The 21,407-nt window shown below is 40.1% G+C and overlaps 1 protein-coding gene across 4 annotated transcripts in view; it reads left to right on the plus strand.

The window, feature by feature from the left end:
• Nucleotides 1–1,377: 1,377 nt before the first annotated feature.
• Nucleotides 1,378–21,407, plus strand: part of fn1a (fibronectin 1a) — a 36,887-nt gene continuing 16,857 nt past the window's right edge. For 2 of the 4 annotated variants that reach the window (XM_042495300.2, XM_042495302.2), the window contains exons 1-18: nt 1,378–1,680; nt 2,635–2,760; nt 2,866–3,003; nt 3,334–3,465; nt 3,553–3,690; nt 5,727–5,885; nt 6,428–6,625; nt 6,803–6,985; nt 7,563–7,739; nt 12,382–12,537; nt 12,951–13,079; nt 13,252–13,395; nt 17,678–17,799; nt 17,921–18,089; nt 18,548–18,733; nt 18,930–19,058; nt 19,342–19,431; nt 19,522–19,716. In XM_042495300.2, coding sequence (XP_042351234.2) covers nt 1,551–1,680; nt 2,635–2,760; nt 2,866–3,003; nt 3,334–3,465; nt 3,553–3,690; nt 5,727–5,885; nt 6,428–6,625; nt 6,803–6,985; nt 7,563–7,739; nt 12,382–12,537; nt 12,951–13,079; nt 13,252–13,395; nt 17,678–17,799; nt 17,921–18,089; nt 18,548–18,733; nt 18,930–19,058; nt 19,342–19,431; nt 19,522–19,716 — 2,701 coding nt within the window. In that variant the 5' untranslated portion in view covers nt 1,378–1,550. The remainder of the gene's footprint in view (nt 1,681–2,634; nt 2,761–2,865; nt 3,004–3,333; nt 3,466–3,552; nt 3,691–5,726; nt 5,886–6,427; nt 6,626–6,802; nt 6,986–7,562; nt 7,740–12,381; nt 12,538–12,950; nt 13,080–13,251; nt 13,396–17,677; nt 17,800–17,920; nt 18,090–18,547; nt 18,734–18,929; nt 19,059–19,341; nt 19,432–19,521; nt 19,717–21,407) is intronic. The other 2 variants (XM_042495301.2, XM_042495303.2) reach the window with 1 other exon arrangement.

The following is a 21,407-nucleotide window of genomic DNA, read 5'->3' on the forward strand; positions in this document are numbered from 1 at the left end:
TTGAAAGGGATTTTCAGTTATCTTTAAAAATAAGGTCTGTGACAAACACAAGTTTATGAGACTTACACACTTTGTTCAGCGTGAAAATCTTCACAGATATTACCACTTTTGTGTGTTTTGAAGCGTAAATTAAATCACCAGAAGTAAAAAGCTATTGTTAGGCTACACACAAACTACACTGCGGTCGCACTTATTAAATGTCACCATTACAAACACTGTAAAACACGTTAAAACACAATCGAAAAGTTCAAAAAACAGGTTTAAGCGGACATATTTTATGTTGCAGAACAAAACGTTAAATATCTTTAGCCTGTATTAACCACAGACCTTATTTAGGGAATTTTAATGAAAACCCATTCAAAAAACCCATAGACTTTTGGACGAGGGAACTGGGAGTGCTAAGAGGCTAATGGACTTCTGTGTTTTAGGACTCATTACTTCACCACTCTATAGACCATGTCGATCTTAAACTTAAAAATGTTAAACTGGTCCATTTGAATTTCCTGTTGGAATGTTTTGCAGTTTTGCATCAACTGACAGGAAGTGAACATGGCCCCAAAGGGCCTATCAGTGCAGTTCCAGCAGCCATCATGGTGCAGAGATGCTGAGAGCGCACATGTGGAAGACCCTGAAACAGTGACCAATCAGAGCAAACTGGGCTTTTATAAGGTGGGGCTTAAAGAGACAGGCACTAAAATGGAGCATTTCCAACAGAGGGTGAATACAGGTATATTCCGACAGACAGTGTGACAAAAGTATTGTGTTTTTTGAACATTAACTCATATGAACATGTTTTAGTAGAAAGCCAAAATAGTATGTAAGTATGAACCTGAAAATGAGCCTAATATAGGACCATTAAAACAACTTTTAAACACACCTGGAACTCTTTAGACACCATTTGTCAAATAGTTGTATAAGTGACCAAGACAACAGTAAAATTATAGGAAGTTTGAGTAATTTAATGATGGTGAATTTCCTTAAAGACAGAAAGCAGAAGAAAGCAGGGTCCCACACCCCCAAACTTTTGGTTCTGGGGCTAGGGCCCCACTTTTCTAACAGGGTGGGGTAGTTGATCAAATCTGCTAATTTTGCATTTTGGCATCATGACATCATGTATTTCAAAGTTTGTTTACCTCGGTGTTGCAGGTTGCGTGGAGACGAGCGTGGTTTTTTTTAAATAATCTCTCTCTGTTTTACCTCATAATCTTAAAAAAAACGTAAAAGGGAGAGTTTATGATCTGGAACTTGTAACCATCTTTGTTCCGCAAAAAGTTTGTCTATCTCACTTCTCCTGCTGCGTGGGGAGTCGGTCTCTTTTGTTGGACCTCCCTTCTCCGGCTGAAGCCATGCCCAGATAAATCACTCCCACAGACTGGTAACCTGCACACTCACTGGGGCCGCAGACTGACTGGGAAGAGGAGCTGACTGATCTGGGAGGTTGGAGCTGCACTGGAACCGATTTCTCTCCGTCCCCTGGTGAAATAAAAGTTTTACACAAGGAGCACTTGTAAATATATTCTGTAACAACCGAGTGTCTCGGATTATTAAACATGTCCGGCAGCACCATAGCCAGGGTGCTGGTGGCGCTCTGCATCGGGAGCGCAGTGAACTGCATGCCCAAAGGGACGCACAGGAGTCGGCGACAAGCGCAGCAGCATCAGGTCTCCACCGTCTCTCAAGGTAAGTTTTTTTTTTCCCCCTCAGAGTGACAATCTTAAAATGGATTACACGTAGTATTAGATGGTTTTAAGAGGGCCACTTTAATTATTTTGAGGGTAAATGATGAAATAACAACTAATTTCTATCATGTGTTTCCATTTTTAGTTTTTTGAGACAGAAAACAGGTCACATCTTTTCAGGTCGTGTCCTTAAAATCTCTCTGATTACACGATGCCTTATTTTGTTGATAAATGCTATAAAAATGCATAATCAGTCGCTCTGATCTTTGATTAACCTCAACTTTCAGCAACTTTTTGGACCTCTTCAAATTCATCTGTAAATGCTCACGATCAAAGCTTCAGAAAGAGAGAGAGAGAAATAAATAACACATCTTGGCTTCAGTTTTGAAGTTGGAAGAGAGAGACACACACACAGAGAGAGAGAGAGAGAGAGAGAGAGGGAGAGAAAGAGATGTGCATGGCATGTAAAGTCATGATACCTAAACAAAGAACATGCCTGGTGGGAGAAAGAGACAGTAAAGGTGGATATAATTCTCCACTCTCTGCAACTGATTTATTACTCAGCCCTTGGGGCTTTGAAGTAACATATCCAGGGTCAATTTCACAGACATGAGTGGAGTCTTTTCCCACAATCAAATGGTTATTCCTTCATAGGGTTTGCTTATTTTAGTATAAAAAGTGTTTAAGTAATAATACTAGTGTTTTGTAACTATGGTGTTAGGGCTAGACCATTTTCCAGTGGCTTCATTTCCACTTAGGAAAAGGACATAGTAAACAGGTACAGTGTTTGTGGATGTGTGAGGGTGGAGTGTGTGGTTTTGCCTGTCTAACATTTTCCCTACCGTATGTGTTTTAGTTACGTGACCTCCTGCTGCCTGATTCTAGCTTGTACCAAAGTCTCATCAGCTCTGTCTTTTTTTGTCTTTGTCTTTTCTCATTATTTCCTCCTGCTCAGATGGTTGTATAGAGAATGGTCAGTTCTATGGCATTAATGACCAGTGGGAACGGCCATATTTGGGCAGCACTCTGGTCTGTACCTGCCATGGAGTTGCTGGCATCAAGTGTAAAAGCAAACCTGAAGGTTAGTTTGTGTGTCACTTTTTTAAAAGTGGTGTCCTGAATTTTTGCATCATATCCCACTTTGGTCCATCTCACATGCACATTTTCCACTATTTTCTCCCCATAGCAGAGGAAAGGTGTTATGATAAGATCAACCAGCAGTCTTACACTGTGGGAGAAACTTATGAGAGACCTAAGGATGGCATGATCTGGGACTGTACCTGTATTGGATCCGGGAGGGGCAAGATCAGCTGCACCATTGCTAGTAAGTTGTGTGTCCTTGCTTTACATGGGGCTACCCCGTCGCCATTAACCGTTCTAACCCCAGACTGCACATCCTAGCTCATGTGTTTCTGTGTATATCCTGCTCGGCCAGACTGATGCCAGTAAACTGTTTAATCTCCATACTCTCCACAGCTGATTAACAACTGGTGCTGTGCAGCTGTTAGCAGTTAGTTGAGTGGTTAGATAATGGGAAAAATGTCCGAGTGTGTTTTTATTTTACCTTTCTGTTTGCTGTCTGTCTCTGCACAGACACACACACATGTACTTTGATCTGTTTCTAAAATCATCCTTTCTTCTTCTGTCTACCCAGACCGCTGTCATGAGGGCGGGGCTTCATATAAGATAGGCGACACCTGGAGGAGACCCCACGAAACAGGAGGCTACATGCTGGAGTGTGTCTGTCTGGGTAACGGAAAGGGAGAGTGGACCTGCAAACCTGTTGGTGAGTCACTCAGACAGCCACTGACTAACAGACAACTGCATTTACCTGCTGGGATTTGTCATTCTCAAGAGTCTTTGTTTCCTGCAGCTGAGCGTTGCTATGACAACACGGCGGGAACATCTTACGTTGTTGGCGAGACATGGGAGAAGCCATACCAGGGATGGATGGTGGTGGACTGCACCTGTCTCGGAGAGGGAAGTGGACGCATCACATGCACCTCTAGAAGTAAGAAAACCTTATTGCTTTCTCAAACTGTAGCCTCCCCAGACACATCTCTATTTATGCTTTTTTTTTCATTAAATTTCATTAATTTTGCTGATATTTAACCAGCTTTGAATTAAAACAATGTGAGTAGTTTGTGTAAAGGAACTGTGGTAGACCTCCCTCCATCTAACCAGTGTCTAGATATCACTCCACCACTCCAAGTGAATCTGGGTGAATCCCACTGAATATCTGCCAGATGACGCAAATTGGTGCAAAACATGTCATCCGTCAGAGTACTGCTGGCTCCTGGACTGTTGCTTGAACTACAAGTTGATTTCTCGTATTTCTAGGCAGTGCTGAAGGAATATAAACCAAGATAATGTTACTGCACAGCCTATTTCTCACCTAAAATGTTTTTTAGAGACAGATTTAAGTGCCCTGTTTAGCTGTAATAGCGAGAGATTGTGAACAGGAAGTGGGTGTCATACTGCGTCCTGCACATTGAAAACGGAGGAGGGAAAAACTGAGATTAAACGGTTAAACTAAGGGGCACTGATCAAATGTAAAACTAAGGCTCTGTTACTGAGTTGCAAATTACTAACTCATAATAACTCAAATGTTATTAGAAAAATGTTTTAGTTTACCAAACAGACTGCATTATGTTAACTACCAGTGAAACTATTTAATGGTCTGATATGGCACAATGCATTCTGGTAGTTGTAGTTGAGCAAAAGGAAATGCCAGAGTCCTTTTTCTCTGATTTTCTAGTCATGTGGCACCAATTTCAAAAGTATTTGTGTCTTTCTACTGCACAAAAAACAAAGTTTTCCAACAAGGCCATCTTTCCAGCAGTGAAATACCTAATTATTGTAGTAAAGTTCTCTATATTGTGTATCTTCTGTCTACACCAGTGTAACTCAAATTGTCGAACAGATGGGAAAAACCTGCAAAAGCAGGAAAATTTAATTAAAGCAGGAAATTAAATGAATTGCTGCTGTTTTTGAACAAGTCACAAGTGTCACTTCACATATCCACTTAATCCTCACAGAATGCCACACTCTCCAGCCTTGCTGGCAGAGCTAAAGGCTGTGAATCTTGTGATTTGTTGCAGGATTTTAACAGGCTGTGGAGGAAATGTTTACCAGTCGTGTTTCTAATTAGAGACCATTTCTTACATCCTTAATGATGCCGGCTGATGTAACAGATGAAAATGAATGTTATTCCCTGCTGGCTTAATGTCACATGCAAGATTTCAGGGTGGCCTTTTGTTGTGGAGGTTATCAATAAATTGTTTTCATGAATGTGTTCAGCAACAAAGTCTCAAAGCACAAACATGGAAACAGCTGGTAGCCAGCAGGAAGTCCTCCACCACAGAATCACTGCAGACTTTTAAACATGCTCTCTGAACACAGTGGTGGAATGTAACTAAGTATATTTACTCAAGTATTGTACTTAAGTACAAATTTTACATACTTGTACTTTACTTGAGTATTTTCTTTTCATGCCACTTTGTACTTTACTCCATTTCAGAATGAAATTATGTACTTTTTACTTCACTACATTGATCTCACAGCTTGAGTTACTAAGTACTTTACAAATTTCTGTTTTTGCTTAAAATAACAGCAATTCATGAAATGTGATGTTTTGTCATGAATCAATCTACCCAACAGTTTCCAAAGTACAGCTGAAATGATTAGACAATTTATCAATTATTCGACTGACAGAAAATTATTTTTTTACTATTTTGATAAACGTTTAACATTTAACTTTTTTTTTGTAATTCTGAGTTTTTGTGTTTTTTTTTCTTTCTCAAGATTTTTCTGCATTGGGTACTTTTACACTTCATACCTACTTTTACTTGAGTAATATTTCAATGCAGAAATGTTACTTGTGACAGTATTTTCAAAGTGCGGTCTAAGTTTTTTTACCTAAGTAAAAGATCTGAATACGTCCTCACCACTGTCTGCACTTTAACATAAAGGTTTTGTCAACGAGCCATACTGCTGTCTCACAGTTTCTGTTGATTTCTAATGAACTCTCATTCACTTCTCTCCCAGATCGCTGTAATGACCAGGATACTCTGACCTCTTACCGTATTGGAGATACCTGGACCAAATCCGATGCTCGAGGCCACTTGCTCCAGTGTCTGTGCACAGGGAATGGCCGAGGGGAGTGGAAGTGTGAGCGACATGCTTCACTTCACACCACTGGCCTGGGTGAGAAATGATAACGTCTGTGTTTTCTTTCTCTCTATGTGGAGGGAAGAATTTATAGCAGAGACAGATGCTGTGAGGAGGGAGAGATAAGAAGTGTCCAAGTGTTGAAGTGAGAAAGATGTGTCTTGTAAGTCATGACCATGACCTCATGAGAGGGAGAGAGAGGGAGTGGGGGGAAATGACGGGGGAGAAATGAAACATGGGAAAGAAAGTGGTTGAAGTGGTTTGACGTGATTATTGGGTGTGAGACAAACATATGCTCATCGTGACACAAGGGCAGTAAAAGAGAGTCTTTTTTTTATGATGGCTTATGGTGCAGTTCTCTTTCAGTTAAAATGAAAACCAGACATTTACTTTATTGTATGCATTATACAGTATGACAAATATGTTGTTTCAACTTTATTCATGCATATTTTTATTCTTTCTTTCTTTAAAATTAGGTTACATTTTTACGCTTAAGCTACATTACTTAATAGTTAACATTTAATTTGGGAAGTTTTTATTATTGCTGCCGCTGACCTGTGTCCAATGTTACATTCCAGGCACTGGCTCTCGGGTGGTCACTAACATCCAGCCTGCAGTCTACCAGCCTGCCTCTGTACCTGTGCTTTCCCAAGAGGGACCCTGTCGGACAGATTCTGGGCTTTCATACTTCATCGGCCAGCGCTGGATGAAGAACCAGGGAAGCAAGCAGATGATCTGTACCTGTCTTGGCAATGGAGTCAGCTGTAAACAGTGGGGTAAGAGATGTTTCTTTTGCCTTTAGAAATTCACAGCATTTGTAAACAGTGGCCATAATTTTAAAACAATTTTGGCAACTGGAATGCAACGAGTTCACCTGAACAGCTGTCTGATTAGACTGAGGGAACAATAAACTGAGGTGACAAACTCTTGGTCGTGTTTTTGTCTTTAAACAGATGGACCAGCTCCAGTGTACGGTGGCAACTCTGGAGGTCAGCCCTGCGTGTTTCCCTTTGTCTACAAGGGGAAGACATACCACTCTTGTATCTCTGACGGACGCAGTGATGGACAGCTCTGGTGTTCCACCTCCTCAGACTATGATGCAGACCAGAAATACTCTTTCTGCACAGAGAAGAACGGTGAGCAGATGTTTCAAATATTAGTAAAGGTAGTCATTTTGTATGAGTTTCAAAGTGGATTTGATAGTTGACAAAAAATGCTGCTTTACAAAAAACCTTCACTTGGAAGAGTGCTGGGACATGTAGTCAGCTGTAGCTTATTAATATTACCTCTCTGAAGCTCTTGGCCATTATATAGCAAATAGGCTCTACACAGGCTATTGGTGTTTATATTATCATTATGGGCAGTTCCTCAACAAGCGGCTACATCATACCCGAGGCTTGTGTTCTTGCATGGTATAAAATGATCGTGTAATACATCTGTGCTGGCAATAACCATGGCCGCAGACATTAAGTGTTCAGGTTAAATTTGGCACATGGCACATTAGCGATGAACTAATAGTGTTGGTGGTCAAAGGTCAATGTTACTGTGAGCTTGCATTTGTTTCATTCTTGTAAATGAGATAGCTCAGGAATGCCTTGAGGTAATTTCTTCCAATTTGGCACAAACTTCCACTTGTACTTAAGTGTGAACTGATTAGATTCTGGTGATCAAAGTATTTATTAAATATTTTTTTTGTGTTTTTTCTTTTAACAGTAATTGTGGCAACACGAGGCGGTAATTCTAACGGTGCTCTGTGCCAGTTCCCCTACCTCTATAATGGCCGAAACTACACTGACTGTACTGCAGATGGACGTAGAGACGGCATGAAGTGGTGTGGCACCACAACAGATTATGATGCAGAGCAGCGTTTTGGATTCTGTCCCATGGCTGGTAAGTCTCTCTGTTTGTTTGTGTGTGTGGTGGAGAGAGAGGGGGAGAAACTCCAAATTAGGGCTGGAGGTGTTGCTGTTGTTTGAAGTTGTGTGCAACTTAAATCAGTTTGAAACCAGCTAAGTTCCTGGACACCAAGATGCCTGAGATCACATCACAACCAAATATCATGGTTGTTGAAATGTTACAATTTTGAAGTCCACACTTTAACATGAGACAGATGTTTCACTATCTATTCACATGAGTGTTAATAAAATTGTAAAGGTTAAAAGTGCCAACTTGATGAAGCTGGATGGCAAGAGTAGACGGGTTGTGCAAATGTATTCCCATGGTCAAACTGGCTGACTGTGGATCAGCACAGCAGCTTGCTAGCCACAGGGGCCACTAATGTGATTAGCACGGCTAATTGCAGTGTCCCTCCCAGTCTTAAGTAAAATGTATCCCCACCCAGTCTGAATCAGCGAGTTAACATGGCCTTTGTATTAAGACCTTTCTTTGACGATGAAAAGATCTGATGTTTAATTTACATGAAAGCCATTATCAGTGTGATGTTAAAAGGAGTTGACTGCAGACAAAATCTCGTTTACAGTTCTTACACCTTTAATTTGTAACATGGCCAACTTCACAGTGAGGTCACTGCCTTGTTAGGAATGTGTTGACGTGTTGTTTAGGTGTCAATTAGGTCTCTCATGGGTAACAAAAGAGCCTGAAGCCGTAAAACACTGGGGGGTCACTGACACTGCACTAATGTCTGTGAAGGCGTAATGAAACGGTAATGATGACACCAACATGCCATCACACAAAGAGTAAAACTATAAAAATCTACAGAAATTATTTAGATATCAAAGCGAATTCTTTTTTGATGTCCAAATAAGCCTAATAGTCCAATTTAAAAAGCCCATAATTATGGTGGGTATTACCAAAATGCAGCTAAGTGGTCACAACAAATGTAAGTCTTGCTGTTTTAAATGTATTTAAAGGAGGATCCAAGTTAGCTAATGCCCTTTTTAAAACATAATTGTAGAGGAACACTGACGTTTTTCTAAAGCATTGTTTGAGTTTAGTATGTGAATGATCTGAGTGCAGTCAGATGTGGTATACACTGAAAACAATATCCACAAATAGAAAGGAAGGGTAACTCTGATTTACACAAAATCCCTTTTATTGGTATCTAAATCAAAGTAGACTTTAGTACATTTCAAAGTAGACAGATAGGAGATTGAATAGTCTCTTTGGCAGCCAGCTTTAAAATGTGGATGGTACAGTGGAAACATAGACTAAACTAAGACAAAGTAGTCTTTGTATTCTAAGAAAAATGGAGTACTGGATTTATTTTATCTCATAAGCACTTATCTTTTGTAGTTTTTTTTGTTGTGAGGCAAGACAGATAGGCAGTCCTTTTAAGATGTTCAAATATTTGTTTGGCTTTGCTCTGAAATCAGAGGATTATGCTGTGTATAGAAGTGGGCACATGCATGTGAAAACAGCCTATAGAGCAGTGATTCATGTGCTTTTTTAAACATAAATTGAACAAGTACATAGACAATGATGGGATAAGGGACTGTACTAAAGTTTTCCTTTTAATGCTGTAATTTTCTTCAGAATTCCTTTATATACTTAAGTCCTGGGACCCACCTTCTGGTCGACACCCTGTTGTTAACAACACCCTGTCAAGATTTAAAGAGGAAAATAAACAGCGTTCATGCCCTTTAGCCAGCGTCATAGCAGGTTGTCTGTGTTTAACTCATTCCAGCAGTCAAAGCAGCAGGGGGTCTTTGATATTGACAGTAATGACTTCACAGGGATTGTCAAAACAAACACAGTACTTGAAATGTTAATGGCGGCATTTAAAGAGCAGTAAATGTCCGGAGCCCCTTCTCCACCTGTGGCAGTCCTGCGGGAAGATGTGGCTTATCTGCAGTCTGCGATTTGTTCTTGGGATGGCAAAGCAGTGGTCTCCAGCTGTGGGTCCACCTCCACAATACAAACTGCACCATTTACATTATTAGATCTACTTTTCTCTCCACCAAAATTACACTTAAACACATGACCACAGTACATTTTATATCAGTCCTTCTCTGTTTTGCCAGAAGGAAATTGCTGTTGCTCCCTAGACTGTTGGCTGTAACAGCCAGTTAACTCTTTCAGAGTCATTAAACCAGTGGTGCCATTAACTTAAGAAGGTAGGGACTGGTTTTAAAGAGATAAATTGTAGGTCCTTATAATGTGGCTCAGTTGATGCCAAAACATTCAGACCGTCGTTTATCCCTTTGTAACTAGAACAGATTAAAAGCAGGTTAAAAGACTTTCCATGTCTGGAGAACAGACTGATTTCAAATTGTGAGAAGCACCAGATCACTTTTCAGCTTTAGACAACTGGAAAGGATGGTGAAAACACACTCAGACATGGCCTTCAATCATTTTAAGTCATAGTGAGCACAAAAGAAGAACTGTTGAATAGAAAATTTATTATGAGACAGAAATCTCATATCTTTTGCACATAATGTTTGGCTGTAATGCTGGAAGACATGAGCAAACCAGTCATCATTCAAAGAAAGACTGTATTTTATTCACTGACTAAGGCTTTGAGGAATATAAGCTTGAGGAATAGAAGCTTGATCTGCATTCATATTGAATTTATCACACATCATTTTTGAATTTTAGACCAAAAATGCCTCATCTGCGACATGTAAAGAGAAAGATTTTTAGGATTACTGACAGTGTAAAACCATACGGCTTGTGTGTATTTCACCAGCCCTTACTCTAATCATATAAAATGACAAATGCTGCATTTTAGCTGCATGGTACAGCACAACTCTACTCAACTCTTTCTTGGTTTTCCGTTTGCATTTGTGAATAGCACCTGGAACTTTTTTTGGTAAACTTTTCTTGGTCAGAGTTCAAGGCGAGCTGAGCTGATATTAAAAGGTGGAGTAAAAAACACTGCAAAAACTGACTGGTCGAGGAGAGTCGTCATGAAATTGTCACTTGCATGACACAGGATGCAAATTTGTGAATCATAGGATAGCAAAGGAATGACCTGCCCTGATCTCCCTCGGATTGGCTATTACACATTGCCTTCATTGGTTTGATTGGTTAGGTTTAGGCAAAAGGAGAAGGATAGGTTGAGGTTAGAGGAGGTGGTAAGCCAATGAGAGCTGGAGTACGGCAGAGGAAGGCGGGCCATTCCTTTGCTACCCAGGGAAGTACAAATTTGCACACAAGACAGCCTGCACAAACTTGTTATTTTTAAATAGCTAAAAGCATCAATAAAGGAAGCAATTCTTCAATTTACATTACTCAAATTAAAAAAAAAAAGTGCACTACGCCATACAATTGACAAAGTAGTTGCAGATGAAAAGATGCAGCGAGTGTAGGCATTGAAGATGATGTCATGGCTTGTCCTGCGTACTAGCTATGGCAATCAGCTAAAAATCCTGCCTACTCTTAAGAAGATACTATTCTCAGTGAAAAACAAATTAGAAAAACGACCTCGTACCAACTGTGAGTTAAGTAGAGCCGAGCCGTATCATACAGTAGAAATGAGACAAGAATTGGCTTGAACCTCAGGCCTGGACCCTGCAAATCTCCAACCAATGGCCAGGTATTTCACTATTCTATACCATTTCCTGAAAATATCCAGCCCCTTTATATTTGCCCCAAGACTTTTTGCATAGCAACCAAACCAAGTCCAAATGCACAGTACTCTCAGAAACAAGATGGTCTGGTTCTGCTCCAGATTCTACCTGAATGTTCAGGCTGGGCTCCAAGACAGCAGATCCCCCCTTTACTCCACCTCTGTACCCTATATGGAGAGTAAATCTGATATATAGGCATGCATGCATATCAACTTTGCTCCTCTAGCTTTCTACAAAACAGTTAAAATCAGTCTTGTAGTCTGCAACTGACTCATCTGTTTCTACATTAAATGCTAGTTTTTGCCACCGTTGTAAACTCGAGGGTTTCTTTGTGAGCCCTGCTGCTGTATTCCATCCTGTAATTTGGATACAGGTTACAGAAGAGGTTAGAATTTGCACTAAAATAGCCATTGATGTGATATGGTCCCATATTACCAAAAGCATATTCTTTTCACTGTGCACCCAAACACACACTCATAGATGTAGATCTATTCCTGTCCCTCCCACCTTCCCAAACTTTACATCTTTCCTGATTTAAAAACTACTCTCTCTTTCTAATTACTGGAGGACATATGGCGAACACACACAGTCATTGAATACACACAAAGACACAAGACAGCTGTTTCTGGCTTTAAGCCCTGGAAAATCTTCTTCTGCTCTACGGACACAGGTGTTCTGTGGTGGTTGTATCCTCTATGGCCTGGTCTAGTAATTGTAGGGTACAATCTTTGATCTCAAAGGAGGATCATTCATCATGGTGTGTTTGTGTTTGTTTTTATCTCGTTGCCAGTATGCACCACTTGTGTAACTAACAACACTGCATGATGTGTTCATTTGTATTTGGTTGCATGTTAGATCATTTTCTGTGTTGCTTGATTTGTGTTTTGTGTTATTAGTTTGTTCCAGTTTTTCCCCCAAATTGTAAATTTTTCTATTTCACTGTCAGTCAGATCCAGGCATACTAGCATGTGCTTTTGTAACTGGTTTTGCTCTGTGTTTTCAAGCCCATGAGGAAGTGTGCACAACTAGTGAGGGGGTGATGTACCGCGTGGGAGACCAGTGGGACAAACGGCACGATGTTCTGGGTCACATGATGAGATGCACCTGCGTCGGCAATGGCAGAGGCGAATGGAGCTGTGTTGCCTACTCCCAGCTTAAAGGTGTGTGTGTGTGTGTGTGTGTGTGTGTGTGTGTGTGTGTGTGTGTTAGGTTACACACAGGAAGAAAAGGTGATTTAGACTTGCTGTTGCAGGAGTGTTTGTGTCATTATGTGGGTTATATGGGGGGTAATAATTAGAGTAAAATTAGAATCCTCTGAGTGAAGAGGTCAAAGGTCATGCGTAATATAATCACTCCCCTGCCAAAAGGTTAAAAATGAGCCTGCACACCTGCACTTAATGAGCCTCAGTTGCACCTGCAATGCCCTCTCTCACACACACACACACACACACACACACACACACACACACACAGACAAAGCACATGTGCGAAAGTGAGATCAGAAAAGAAGTCAATTTTTTTTTTCTTCATGTCATTGCATGTTTTTAAATATCTGTTTGTTTGTCTGTTGCAGATCAGTGTATTGTGGACAGTCTGACCTATGAGGTGAACCAAACCTTCACCAAACAACACGATGAGGGCTACACCATGAACTGCACCTGCTTTGGACAGGGACGTGGTCGCTGGAAGTGTGATGCCATTGGTGAGTTTACCATGTTACAGATTTACATCTTACAGACTGAACCACTTTGTCTGCGGTCCTTCAGTCTCAACCATGACTTGTAAATACTAATATTTGAGGGGAGGAGCGTTTGTGCCAGCTCTAGTCGGTAGTCCCTGTTAAAATATCTGGTTTAATGTGACTCTTCCCTCAGATCAGTGCCAGGAGCCAGAGACGAGAGCCTTTTATCAGATCGGAGAGTCTTGGGATAAAGTCATCCAAGGAGTCATGTACAAGTGCTATTGCTATGGCAACGGCATTGGAGAGCTCAGCTGCGAGCCCCAGCAGTCCTACCCTGGTAAGATTTTAAATTTACATTAGGGTTTGGCAATGTAGTGATACTCTATATACTATAAGACAATATTCATTTGTCAACCATCAAAGCCTTTTCTCTTGAGGCAATGCTTTTGACATATCTGGTTGTAAAAGGCCTAGCAGTTCCTTCATGCAAAGTTTCCACCTCGCTCAGAGAAATGAATGTGTCTTATTATACAAACTAATGATGGCAGGGGCCATACACAAGGACAAAAAGTCACTTTATTTAAAGAAGACTAGATAGATAGATGGAACACAAAAGTGACAGAAGACAAAATGCCTTTCGAAATTTAGCCTACATCAATGTTGCAAATCATGATTCAATATTATCACAATACTTACACTACGATACAGTATTATTGTGATTTGTGAAATGTGTTGCAATATGCTGAGCATTTGGATAACATACATTGCAAAACACAATTTTTTTCCAAAACATAATTTATTTTCCTAAAGTAAAACTTTGTCAGCATGTGTTATTTTCTAATAAGATGAAGAAGTTTTCAGTCCTCTTATCCCCCTTCAGGCATTTTTATTGCAGCAAACTTGATCTTGTGGATTGAAAAAGCAATTGATTTAGTCACTCTAGTATGCTACCAAAAATGTAATTATTTGGATTGTATTCAGTTATACATTATTCATACTTCTGATATTAATCATTTATATTTTTAAAAATGATACTTGACGTCCATGCATCGATACATTCTTTTCCAAGCAAAAATATTGCGTCGTATCAATCCCCCCACATATACTGTGTTACAGGGTTTTATTCATGCAAATCCCCAAATTTGCTCGTTGTGCTTGTCTCTTACAATGTTGACTTTTTTCATGTTTTTTTCACATGGTCGGCTTTTTCAGCGGAAAACGTCCTGTCCTTCAACTCCTGATCCTGTTTCCGTCCCTTGTGATATTTTATTATGTTGACTGCTGTTTTGTTAGGTGGCACCTCTGGTGATCTATTTTTAGTGTTGCTAAGTTGTTAAAGCTTGGGGCCTGTAAATAGCCAGGTTGATAGCTATGTGGATTCTGGTGTTGTACGGAGTAAAGATAAGAAAACATGTCCACAGTTGCTGTAAAATAGATATTTAATCCTAAAATAAGAATGTGTTCAGATGGTAAAATGAGCTCTGTTTAAAAAACGCACTCTAACCCCCGCAGTGCAAAATATTTGTTTAAGTCACCTCGAAAATGAGGCCCTTGACTTTGATGTGAAACAGCCAGAGATGGGAGGGGGTGTGATTTCCTCTTTTACAGATACACCCCCTACCCTCTGCCTTTGTTCTTGCTAGCATGTGGTCCATCCCCTGTGCTGTTGCCACAGCTGTACAAAACACCACAGTTACACACCTCCCCGTCACACACACCTACAGCATGCACACCTTTAAAGCCTGCTAAACAACAGTTTCCAATTTTGTGGATTTTAGCAATCACTTTAAATCTAAACTCATGTCTGACAGTTTAAGCCCTTAGCCACTATAATTTAGAATAAAGTCACGCTTCATTACACAACATTATGCAGCCTTGATGGTTAAGCTACCTCATACCTGCTGACTTGAAACCAAGCTTGGCTAGACGGCTCCACTGACTTTTTACAAAAAAAAAGCTTTCTCTGGACTTTGTCTTGACTTTAAGTTTCTTCTTCTCTTTCCCACGTGATACAAATGTACATATATTTACTATTACATTTTACATAGAGTGAGGTTGTTAAGCTGTGGTAGTGGAAACAGAACTTGAGGCTCCAAAAGTCTTATGTAAAGGAACATTTGAACTATTACTTGTTTGCTCTGTGTGTGAAGCAGGTTGACGGGAGATACAAAATGTAGGGCAGTATTCCTCCGTAAGTGGCTATAATAGCAACCAGCTGTGAACTTGCTCTGTGTGTGTGAGTGTGTGTTTGTGTGTGTGTGTGCTTGGGCATACAAAGTACAGCATGCTAAGATTTAAGGGCAGCAAGAGGCAAATCCAAGTCAGTTGGCTCCCTGAGTAAAACACCATAAAAGGTAAAAATGGAAAACCCAAGTGAAGGATCTTTCAAGGGTTTTCACAAGTCTCAGATTTGGCACTACATTGATAAGATCGTCTAAAAAATGTTGTTTTCTTTTCTGTGGTTTGCGTTTATCTCCCCTTGTCTGGAGCGTAATTAAACCTTTAATCTTTTGGGGCATTTCTTATTGTTAGGATGACTCTCAACATTACTCCCCTTTCCTGTGGTCCTTATCACCACCTGCATATGCTGCACATATCAAGAATGAATGTTGTGTCTGCAAAGTAAAGGGGTGCATGTGTTTGTGTCTGCTTCTACGCTACACAGATGTGTGTATGTAACGCTGGGAGTTTTTGTACATGTGCACATGCAGTATATCCACTGCAAGTGTGCATCCGTTTTCATTTGCGTCCCACATCTGATTCTGTGTAACCCTTACCCTCGCCAGTGGCCTGTGGGTCTGTGGGTCTGTAATAGGCAGTAATTGGTCCCAGATTGTTTTTGAGGTTTGTGTATCTGCTAGCAACTTCTGGTTAACCGAGCCACTTGCTTAGAAACTTTGATTACAGGTCTGCTATTTGGAAAAGTGGTCAGAAAACCTCAGTTCTTTATAGAACCTACCAGTTTCTATCAGCACAGCTTATGTCAGGAGTCTGCTTGCCACATTAATTCTGTTTACATTAAAGATGACTTGATACCCTTTTGTGCATTTCCGAAAACAGCGAAGAAACTAAAATTTTCAGCTGTGCTGATATCTTTTTTTCTTTCTCTACTAGGTCTTTTTTTATATTCAAATTGTATGTTCTGTGAATTGTCTGATAAGTTGATACACTTGAGTGTAGTCTGACACTTTTTGCAATACAGATCTCAAGTTTATCCAGATGTTGTAATTACACAATACATGTTTGAGCTCCCAAGAACTTATCACTGTGATGTTTTCCAAGGAATCCACTAACATATGTGCGTAGACAGTTGATGAATGTTGTTTAGCACCGTGCCCCGAAAGTTGAAGAATTCAGTTAAGAAACATCAAAAATTGGGTTTGTTGAACTGAAAGGGGCTTTTACAGCACATTAATTTCATGATTTTGTATCATCCTTTTGGCTGTATCGTTTTCCCAAGGTGTTTTCTTGCACTTTTTTATTGCTTCCAACTATTTTTATTTTTAACGTGCTTTTGTTTGTGGATGCTTGTTGTTTATAGAACTTGGCTGTTTTCTGTGATGCTTCTGCAAGTGTTTTTAAACTTTTTTATCACATGACATCATACAAGTGTTGCCATGCAAAAGCCTATCATTATAAAAAATGCTGCATTGTTCAGATAGTGAAAGGATAGTTCAGATTTTGTGAAGTGGGTTTTATGGGGTACTAAACAATAGACAGTTGATTACAATAGATGCAAGCTTGCATGCCCTCACTTTGGAGAAACAGGCTGTAGTCTGACATGTAAGCCAAGCAACAAAATGTATTTTAGCCACCTAAAAGTCTCAGCTAAAAACCTAAAAAAAACAACTATATAATTTTAAGTGTGCGCTAGAATATTTTCACAGCTTTACCTTCATGACAGTGGAAATGAAGCCATTATATTGCTTTCTTCAAAGCCACACTCCATTGAGAAAAAAAATGTAATTTTAACTCTTTTTAGTTTTATTAAGTTTGCTGCAGCAGTGTTAAAAGTGGAGGACCTGAGGTTACAGATTAAATGAGATTAAAGGACAGTCTGTCAAAGGTTTAAGAACAATGACACGGGGAGCTGTTTTCACCTTGAAATGAATCCGCTATATTTGCACTTTTTATTTCTTCTAAATGCTGCTCTTTTACAAATTCCTGGAGCAAAATAAGTCAGTTCAAGAGAACAGAGAAGGTTAGAAAACATGCTGATATGGAGAAAGTTAAAGAAAAGAGAAAGTAGAGTAAAAGACTTCTCTCTTCCAGCTGTTGAAATCTGGGCTGGAATCTGACACAGACTTGATAGTTTTCCCTCACTCTATCTGGTCAGGAGAACACTGCTGCACACTTACTGTTGTGTTGGGTTATGTAAACTGTAAGTTTCTGACATTAAGAGAAGAGCCAGTATTTCACCATGTTAGCTTTTGCGTCTGCTTGCCAAAGTTAAGATTTAACTATGATAATAGATATCTACATCATTGAAAGTGTCTCCTCTTGTCTGTTAAAGCTGCGCACAATATCACATTATGATGATATTTTTACAGTGGACGGTGAAAGTGCTGGTCTGTTTTATATAACAGCTCACCCCTCTGTCTTTGTTCTTCCTCTCTCAGGTGGCAATCGTCCAGTCCAGGTCATTATAACTGAAACTGGAAACCAACCCAACTCCCACCCTATTCAGTGGAATGCCCCATCGTCTGCTCACATTACCCAGTACATCCTCAAGTGGAGAGTGGTGAGTTTTCTGAATGAGCCTCACAAAGAAACAATGATTCTTCTTGCTTATCTCTCCACTGGATCTCATGCAAAGCTTTAAAGTACATTTGTGTGTCTTATTTTTTAATAACATTTTACAGAAAAACACTCATAACCCATGGAGAGAGGTGACAATCCCTGGCCATCTGAACTCCTACACCATCTCTGGTTTGAAGCCGGGCATCACCTACGAGGGTCAGCTAATCAGCGTGTTGCGGTTTGGAGCCCAAGAGGTCACGCGCTTTGACTTCTCCACCAATTACGGATCATGTGAGTTGAAGTAGTTGACAGATCTCAGTGCTGGTGTAGTTGCTGCGCTGTTTTGATTTCTGTCAGAAACATAGGAAGAAGGCAATGAGCAAAATGACCCCAAAATTAATAAAAAATGTGTAAAAAGTATGAGGAAATGACCTGAAAATTAGCACAACCCCACCCCCATCAAACAAACGAAAAAAGCAAACAGGAAAGTAAAAAAAAAAAAATAAGAAATTGAGTAAACGGGTTCTGGGTTCAAAGGGTTAACCAACAGTGTTTTCCATTTATTTGGCTACTTTTGTTTGTTTTTTTTAAATTCTTTTTGTCTCCACTTTAATTTTATTTAACCAGGAAGTCCTCACAGAGATTTAAAACCTTTTTTTCCAAGAGTGTCCTGGATAGTGTTACCAGTTCTGATCTCAGAGGCAGCAAGTAACCAACTCTCTTATTTTCCATATGTGTCTCTCCTGTAGTAGCGACATCACATGGCGAGACCACCCAGCCTCCGCCTGTGGTTGACATCTCTGAGTCGGTGACCGAAATTACCTCCAGCAGCTTTGTCATCTCCTGGGTTTCCGCCTCCGACACAGTTTCTGGTTTCAGAGTCGAGTATGAGCTCAGTGAACAGGGACAGGGAACTGGACAACCCCTGGTGCTAGGTGAGTGTAGATATACAAACTGACCTGAATATACATATACAGAAATGCAGTTGGGTTTGTGTGGATGGTGGCAAAAAAATTATGCATTGTAATTTGGTCTGATGTCAAAAGACATGCTTGAAATAAAACAGTTTTATTTATCTGCTTTAAATTGTATGAAAACCGATGTCTAATGCGGCCCATTTTTTCCTATCAGATCTGCCCCATACAGCTACCTCAGTGAACATTAATGAGCTTCTACCCGGCAGGAAGTACACTATCAATGTCTATGAGGTTACAGATACCGGAGAGGACAACCTCATTCTTACTACTTCACAAACCACTGGTTAGTAGGCATACATACACACACACACACACACACACACACACACACACACACACACACATACACACACACACTTTCTCCCATTATATATTCCCATTTCTTTTCTCTGATCTTTCCTGTTCTCACAGAAGTTACAGCTACTAGACTTATATGTTTGAAATCCCAGACCTGCAGGCAGCCTAATGAACATGTGCTGGTGGACTATAAATCAAATGATCCAGTAAAAAAAAAAGGCAGTGGTTGTAATTTTCCTTCTCACACTTACACCTCATTTGTTCCATAGCACCTGATGCTCCTACTGAGCATGAAGTGGAGGAGGTGGGAGAGAGCTCCATAGTGATCAGCTGGGAAAAGCCATTGGCTCCCATCACTGGTATGACTACCAAAATATATTGTGTTGAACCCCTGCCACTTCATTCGTAAAATACGCACAATGAACTGTGTGGTCTCTTCTTCCATGCAGGCTATCGTGTCATCTACACGCCGTCGGTAGAGGGTGAAAGCACAGAGCTGACTCTCCCCGACACGGCGACATCTGTGACTCTGAGTGACCTTCTACCTGGGAAGTTGTACAACATCAGTATCTATGCTGTGGAGGACAGCCTGGAGAGTGAGCCAATCTTTGTACAGGTCAATACTGCTGGAGATCCACTGCCAGGTAAAAAACAGAGATTTGTGAAACAATGGAGACCTGATTGTTATTTGGAAAAAGGTGAACTCAGTAGGCCTGAGTGCTTTTTCATTTGTGCATGTGATAGTGTCAGGCAAACTTAAAGGTCCAATTTTCTGCTCATTTTCAGGTTCATACTTGTATTTATATGAGTTAATGTTAAAAAAACACACTATTTCTCTCATACTGGCTGAATATACCTGTATTTACCTTCTTCAGTTTCTACCTGGAGTTGTGACATCACAAATTCACCTTAGTCCTGACAGCTCACTTAAAGGCATAGTTTTTAGAAACAGACTGTGTGCATTTTTTTGTGGGTTGAGCAGTTTAATACTTTAACAGTTTTTACATTGCACTTATACCTGCTTTTTTTTATTTAAAAAACAATAGGACATTTTACAAAATGGGACTTTTAAGACCAGTTGAATGGATTATAGGAGAAGCAACCCTCAATACCTTGTTGTTGTTTTTTCCTTAAAAGTACACCTTGCTTCTATGTCTGTATATCAGCACAAATCTTTTTCTGTGTACTCCTCTAGATAGCCACTGTATACCTACAAAGTTGGAAGTGTTATGGTCTAGGATTGTGTTGGTCTGTAATTGGTTTAAAAAAAGTGACTTCCAAGACATTAAAATGTTTATGGGACAAAATTTCTGGCACTTTAAAAGCACCCAGATACACCCTCCAGATACTATGAAAATGATTAGAGCAAACATGCAGAGTAATACAGCATGGGAAAGTCTGTCCCTTGTTTCTGTTAGCACCAGCAGTCAGTGTGCATTGACCAAAAATCTGCCTGCTTAGGTGATTTTGATCCTTAAATATCCTCATCTGATCCCAGGTCCCCCGTGCTCTGCTGTATGTTCATATGAATTTGACTTATTGCTCTTGTCATAAGGGCTCCCTCCAGAATCAATCTGCAAGTCATCCTGTGGCCTCATCACTGATCTATGTAGAAGTTTCCAATTCCTAATACTAGAAGTAACGAGTTTTCCATTGGAAAGTGAAGTCATTGAGTTCACAGCTGTTGCACCCTTATTCTGCTTCACTGAAGTTATGTAAAACTTTTTGGTCTGCCAGGCCGAACATGCTGTTGGGCCAGTAGAGCAGATGCTTGAAAAGTGTGTGTGCTTGTTTGTACAGCCTGTGTGGTAGAACATTGACCTAGTTGAGAGCGTTTGCTGCCATCTTTGGACAGACGAGTAAATCCCCCCTGTGCTGCAGCAGATGTGCACTATGACAGAAGGACCAAGACTGCTGTCTACACATAAGATGTATGAGCTGCATTTATCACTGGCTTGGGTGCAGAGCTGTTGCTAACTTTAAACATGGTCATATAAAAAAGAATATCATTTACATTATTTAGAAAATGTTAAAGCATTTAAAATGTTTAAGTTTCCACATCACCTGATTGGATGTGCTTTAAAAGATCAGCTGCAAACACATTTGAAGTTCAAGTAATCTGCACTGTGTACAGCAGCGAGGTGTAAAATTAGAGCGATGTGTAACGCCCAAGAAAGGAATCACAAGTCTGCGCACCAGGGCTCTGCCCAATGGAAAATAACGGCTAAATGTAGAGCAAAGCATAGTGCTGTAGTTAAGTTACTTTGCGTCTACACTTTAGTACATATATCAAAGTTCCAAACATTTAAGCATCTCAACCTTTCATTTTTCTTTA

The sequence above is a fragment of the Plectropomus leopardus genome, chromosome 10, assembly GCF_026936395.1.
Source record: "Plectropomus leopardus strain MGB_pleo_1.0 chromosome 10, ASM2693639v1, whole genome shotgun sequence".
NCBI lineage: Eukaryota > Metazoa > Chordata > Actinopteri > Perciformes > Serranidae > Plectropomus > Plectropomus leopardus.